The sequence below is a fragment of the Podarcis bocagei genome, assembly GCF_964188305.1.
Source record: "Podarcis bocagei genome assembly, chromosome: 18".
In the NCBI taxonomy this organism is placed as follows: Eukaryota; Metazoa; Chordata; class Lepidosauria; order Squamata; family Lacertidae; genus Podarcis; species Podarcis bocagei.
In genome coordinates, this window is record NC_138144.1 from 11,305,710 (window position 1) to 11,311,709 (window position 6,000).

Here is a 6,000-nt window from a genome sequence, read left to right on the forward strand (position 1 = left end):
TGGGCCACCACCTGAACCTGATGGAAGGTGCTTTGTGCCCCTGAGGCCACCTGAGCCTAGTTAGCAGAGCACATGCCAATTTTGTGTTATTTTCTGCAGCCGAGATACATTCCAGACACCATGATATATCTACATGTTGCGGTATTTGGCTGCTGATATATCACAGTGTTGAAAACCAGATATCATCCAGCTCTAGTCTCCAGTTGTTTTTGAACTACAACTCCCATCATCCCTATTTAGCGTCCTGTATCCCTGTGTTTTGTGGCTGTATCCCACCAGTGTTCCAGCAATATAAGCCCTGTTTAAAATGGAGCGGGAATAATTTTGTTATCTCCCCCCCCACTCCCTGTTTTCCAGTGGATCCCAAAACGATGGTGACAGCAGAGAGGCTGGCCAAGTTTGTGGCGGAGGTGGGACCTGAGATTGAGCAGTTCAGCATCGACAACAGCACAGATAACCCAGATCTGTGGTGAGCTACCCTCTCCCTCCCCGGGCAAATCATGTGGCATGCTCCTGGAGCATCTCGAGCCTCATTGCATGAGCCAGGCATTGCAGTAACAACACTCAACATCTGTAAAGTGGTGGCATGTTACTATTACTATATTTATTATTAGCGTAATATAACATCAAACATTAAAAACGTTCCCTAAACAGGGCTGCCTTCAGATGTCTTCTAAAAGTCAGATAGTTGTTCATTTCCTTGACATCTGATGGGAGGGCGTTCCACAGGGTGGGCGCCACTACTAAGAAGGCCCTCTGCCTGGTTCGCTGTAACCTCACTTCTCGCAGGGAGGGAACCAGCAGAAGACCCTCAGTGGCTGGCCTGAACAATGGGGAGGTGCTGCTTCGGGTATACAGGGCCGAGGCTGTTTAGGGCTTTAAAGGTTAGCACCAGGCCTTTGAATTGTGCTTGGAAACGTACTGGGAGCCAGTGTAGATCCTTTAGAACCGGAGTTATATGGTCCCAGTCACCAGTCTAGCTGCCACATTCTGGGTTAGTTGTTGTTTCCAAGTCACCTTCAAAGGCAGCCCCACGTAGAGCACATGGCAGTAGTCCAAGTGGGAGATAACCAGAGCATGGACCACTCTGGCGAGACATGGACAGACCCTCAGGCTGCACACCTGGTCCTTTAGGGGCACAGTGACTCCATTCTAGTCTCAGTCAGTGCAGCAGATGGGTTATAGTTTTGTTGCAAACCGCTGTGATATATTTCTTTGATACTGTGGTATCTAAATGTTTTTAGAAATAAATCAGTGAACAAGCCTGGTTGTGAAGCTCAGAGCTTGTGAAGCTCAGAGCTGCAGCTTGTCCCCAGATACTTGTCTGGGCCACCTCAGGGTCCTCTTAGGGGAAGCGACGCAGAAATGTCACACAGCCACAGTGCAGTGAAGTCCTCCTGTGCTCTCACTCAGGTTCCTGCATGACCGTGAGAGCTCAGCCTTCAGGTTTTACCGGATGAAAGTCTACGAGCTGTGCCCCTCCATGAACTTCAGCGCCGTTCCAGGGCCTGCCAGCGAGAGCCCCGCACCCTCGGAGGGCGACTTGGAGAACAAGGAGGAGGAGGAGGAGGAAGAAGAGGAGGAGGAGGAAGCTCCCCAGTCTGGAATGGAAGAGGGGGAAGCTCAAGCAGGGTCTGCCAGCGTGGGAGCCTCGAGTACAGCTGGCGAAGGGCAGCCTGAGGGCACCACCTCAGAAGCCTCTGCCCAGGGTCCTCTGCGGGGCAGGGGCTTTGGGCGCAAGAGGGCCAGCAGCAGGTCCTTGAAGGTGGGCCTGATCCCAGCCTCCAAGAGGGTCTGTCTCATCGATGAACCGACAGGTGAGTGAGGCAGCTGGGCGGGTTAAGCCAGGCAGGGAATTCTTTGTCAAATTTTGTTTGTGTCTGGATTGACCTTTGACCTCTGGATTTGCTTTTTTTGCATTACAGTCCATGACCCCGTCCGGATTGCATATGACCGACCCTGCGGCTATCAGTCCCACAAAAATAAGGTGAGAAGGGGGCAAAATAATAAATACGTGCATTTATTCTTTAAGAGATTTAATGCACTGTGCTTTCCAGGCAGAGGCCTCCCAGTGCAGCTTTCAAAGCCAGCTTGAAACCTCCATAAAATGTAAGTGTCAGCTACTGTTCACCAGCTAGGTACTGGCAATAACCTCAGCCCAGCAGTTCCCAAACTTTCTCAGGCCCCCTTGGTTCCCTGAACTGATCCCCAATGTCCCCAACCCTATAAAAAGCATTGTTCAGAGGAGTGGTTCGCACAAATTTCTGAAGAAGACAATAAAATTTTAAAAAGATCAGTTAATTGCCCATTTATTCAAAGTGCATTTATTTATTTATTTCTCTTCATAAAAGTTACCCACAGCTTGACTATAGAAGCAACCCCAAAGCGTTGCGTTGTGGTTTTTTTTAGGGTAAGTTTTTAATTATAAAAAAAAGCCGATGAAAAAGCAAAGTTGTCACTAAAAAAATCTTGCAGCATAATTAAAAACACACAAAAAGTTAAAACAATAGACCAGGGCTTCCCAAACTTGGGTCTCCAACTGTTTTTGGACTACAGTTCCCATCATCTCTTACCATGGGTCCTGCTAGCTAGGGATGATGGGAGTTGTAGTCCAACAACAGCTGGAGACCCAAGTTTGGGAAACACTGCAATAGACTGAAACAAATTATTATTATATTATTAATATAATATTGTATAATGTTATTAGATTATGCAAATTATTATTATTATTATTATTGACAACAACAATAATCCTGCTGCAGCATTCTGCTGCCTTAATGCAATAGCCGAGCCAGGTGTTTATGATAATGATGCTGATGATCAGTTTTGTTCTCAGTGGCAAAAATCAAAGGATTTGGAGTTTTCCCACAAGCGGCTGAACCAGAAGAACATTGGCTTCCAGATGCTGCAGAAAATGGGCTGGAAGGAAGGCCTTGGGCTCGGTGCCCACGGAAAGGGCATCAAGGACCCCGTCAAAGTGTACGTAGCACGTGAGCGAGTGGCACACTCCTTTTTTATAAAAACAAAAACAAACAGGTTTTGGAATGGATTGATATCTCACCACAGTTATTCCCTGTTGCAGAGGTCGCCAGCTCAGCGGCTGCAGTCAGCTAAACTGACTTGCTCCTCCTGTATACCTGAAGGAGCATCTTTGTTCTGCCCACAAAGGCTTCCAGTGGTGCCCCTGGGCAGGCGCCCCCAGCTCTGAGCTGTCATTTAGAAACAGAAAACAAAAAACCCCCAAAGACTTTAGCCCTCCCAGAAAGAAACTTGCAGGTACCTTCTAAGTGATTTCTGGGAAGTGAGTTCTGGTGTGGCTACCTGGCTTATTTTTCACGGTGCTGAGGAATGCTCCCCATTTCTGTCAGGCGTTGACAGCATCACAGTGTGTGTCAAATAGATACTCTGTGATCTTCACAGTATGTACCAGCACAACACAGGTGACGTGCCACAGAAAGCATGAGGCTGGGCCTCCGACTTCTCTTTCGGGTTGGAATCATCTACCTTTGTGCCTTCAGTATTTCATCTTTAAGAAACTCTCCTCCAAGGGTTTGTCTCCTGCAGTGGTTGATGATCTTCTCTAGGGGCCGACACTCACCCTGCATCACTGTTCCAGGACAGTCTGCTCTCTTTAGCTAGAAATTCCTAATCTGGCCTTGATGTGTAGATAGGTGGGCCTCAAGTTCTGTCTTCTCTTCCAGCAAGGCAACCAGTTTTCACTTGCTGCTCTTGTAGTTTTGCACATTCTCAGGCAGAAAGACAAACATGGCAGCTTCCTGGCCGTCCTGCATATACCATAAGACAGCGCTCTGGTCCTTTCATGCCAATGCCCCCAAGTCCTTGTCACAAGCTCCCAGAGGCTGCAGTCAGCTAAACTGACTTGCTCCTGTATACCTGCAGGAGCGTCTCCACCTCCATTGTCTAGCTTGGACACTCGGCTCTAAGAGCCTTGTGGCAGTTCCCTCATTGTGAGAAATGGAGGTACAGGGAACCAGGCAGAGGGCCTACTTGGCAGTGGCACCCGCCCTGTGGAACACCCTCCCATCAGATGTCAGAGAGAAAAATTGGTACTTTTAGAAGACATCTGAAGCCAGCATTGTTCAGGGAAGTTTTTAATGGTTGATGTTTTATTGTGTTTTTAATTTTTTGTTGAGACTCCAGAGCGGCTGGGGGAACCCAGTCAGGTGAGTGGCATATAAATAATAAAATAATAATTATAAACAGAACTGCTGCTGGCTGCAATAGGGAAGGAGGGAGCTCCAAAGTGTAGGAGCTGCCGTGTGGAATGGCCGAGTTCTTACACATGCTTAAGAGGCAACATGGTCCTTCCTCATGGGGGGAGTTGACCTCATGGCCTCTGTAGAGGCAAAGATGAGCCCAGCCTCTGAGAACAGCCCATCCCTGTCTTAGACACATTGCCAGCCTTCGTGCTTTTGGCAGAGGAGCATCCTACACGGCTCACCCATAAGATCCCAACCACCCCTTGTTTAAAGTGGGTCTTGGCTGGCTTGTCCAACGTCTTCTGCCATTCAAAGCAGACAGCGCCTACTGTGCTGGACCAGCAATTTGAGATGGCATCCAAGTTTCATGTGTTCGACAGGAGCATCTGTAGTGAGAGCAGCTGTTTTGCAAGTGCTGGGAAGCTGTGTTCGCCTTCTGCCAGAGGAGGGGTGGGGAGGACGCCCCCTGCCCAACACCCTCAAAGACCCACTGCTGAATGAAGCAAACGGCTCATTTACGAGCCGTGACCCCAGGGTCTCCCACCCAAAGAAAGGCCTTCTTCATGCAGCTCCCTCCTGCAGGAGGCAGGGATGGCCACCAACTTGTATGAGTTTCGGGAGGCAGCATTTGGGACTTTGGAGCTCAGAGAAAAGGTGCATCATAAAATTATGCACAGCATGGGGAAAGCGGGACACTGTAGAACTCATGGATGTCCAGTGAAGCTGGACATTGAGAGATTCAGGACAGATGTAAGGAAGCCCTTCTTTGCGCAGTCTGTGGTTAAGCTGTGGAACTCGCTGCCACAGGAGGGCCTCCAACCTGGATGGCTTTAAAAGAGGATGAGACAAATGGCTGCTAGCCAGGATGGCTCTGCTCCGCCTGCTCTGCTCCGAGGCAGCAGTGCTTCTGAATGCCAGTTGCTGGAAACCACAGGCGGGGAGAGCAGCTCCTTGCGTTCGAATCCTGCTTGTGGATTTCCCATTGGGGGCATCTGGTTGGGCTCACAGGATGCTGGACGCTTCTGATGTTCTTACAGATCCCAACACGCCTTTCTATTTCTTTTCTTTTTGCAAGGGGAGTACAACTGTGTAAATGTTGAGGGTGCAGCTTTGTTTGCCTGTTTCCTAGCACTGCCCAAAATTGACTCCTATGCTTTTGGGGTTGGCACGAGCCAAAGGAACTGGGCGTGGGGAAGGACTGACCTGGAGCTCTGTCACCTCTTTGGAAACACAGTGGCCAAGACATCGCCCGTTGGCCCTGCGCTTTGGTCAAGGAAGCCGGTGGCTGGGCATGTGCTCACTTTCTCTTTGCTTTGCCTCCCTTTTAGGGGCTCCACCTCAGCGGGGGAGGGCTTGGGTGTGGCGGGGGACGAGAACAAGGAGGACACCTTTGCCACCTTCCGCCAGAGGATGATCCAGATGTACTATCTGAAAAGAGCCTGTAATAAATAGGTAGGTTGTATGCAGCAAGCCAGCTTTGTCCCTCACCCCCTTTTGAATTAATTGCAAGATTAAAATAACTGTTTCTCTCTTCTTCTGTTTTCAAGCTTTTTCTTCTTCTTCTTTGACCAGGGAGATATTTTCTCTGTGTGCACAAAGCTTATCTGGGTTTGTTTTTAACCGTTTTTTCATGTTTGTTTCCATTATGAATGACCAGAATGAGCTTTGAACCAAAGAAGCGAAGATCATTGTGCTGGAGAGAGGTCTGGAGAGAGGACAGGCCATCTTCTGAGAACCCCCCACCGCTTTTAAATTTGGAGCAATTAGAAGAGCAAATTGC

General features: G+C 48.9%; 1 protein-coding gene across 1 annotated transcript in view; it reads left to right on the forward strand.

Moving 5' to 3' along the window:
- Window positions 1-5,754, forward strand: part of LOC308577400 (SURP and G-patch domain-containing protein 2-like) — a 46,195-nt gene extending 40,441 nt beyond the window's left edge. Inside the window, exons 14-18 of the mRNA XM_081177515.1 lie at window positions 358-469; window positions 1,414-1,817; window positions 1,926-1,987; window positions 2,837-2,979; window positions 5,549-5,754. Of these exons, the coding sequence (XP_081033641.1) occupies window positions 358-469; window positions 1,414-1,817; window positions 1,926-1,987; window positions 2,837-2,979; window positions 5,549-5,672 (845 nt within the window). The 3' untranslated portion in view covers window positions 5,673-5,754. The remainder of the gene's footprint in view (window positions 1-357; window positions 470-1,413; window positions 1,818-1,925; window positions 1,988-2,836; window positions 2,980-5,548) is intronic.
- The last annotated feature ends 246 nt before the right edge of the window (window positions 5,755-6,000 follow it).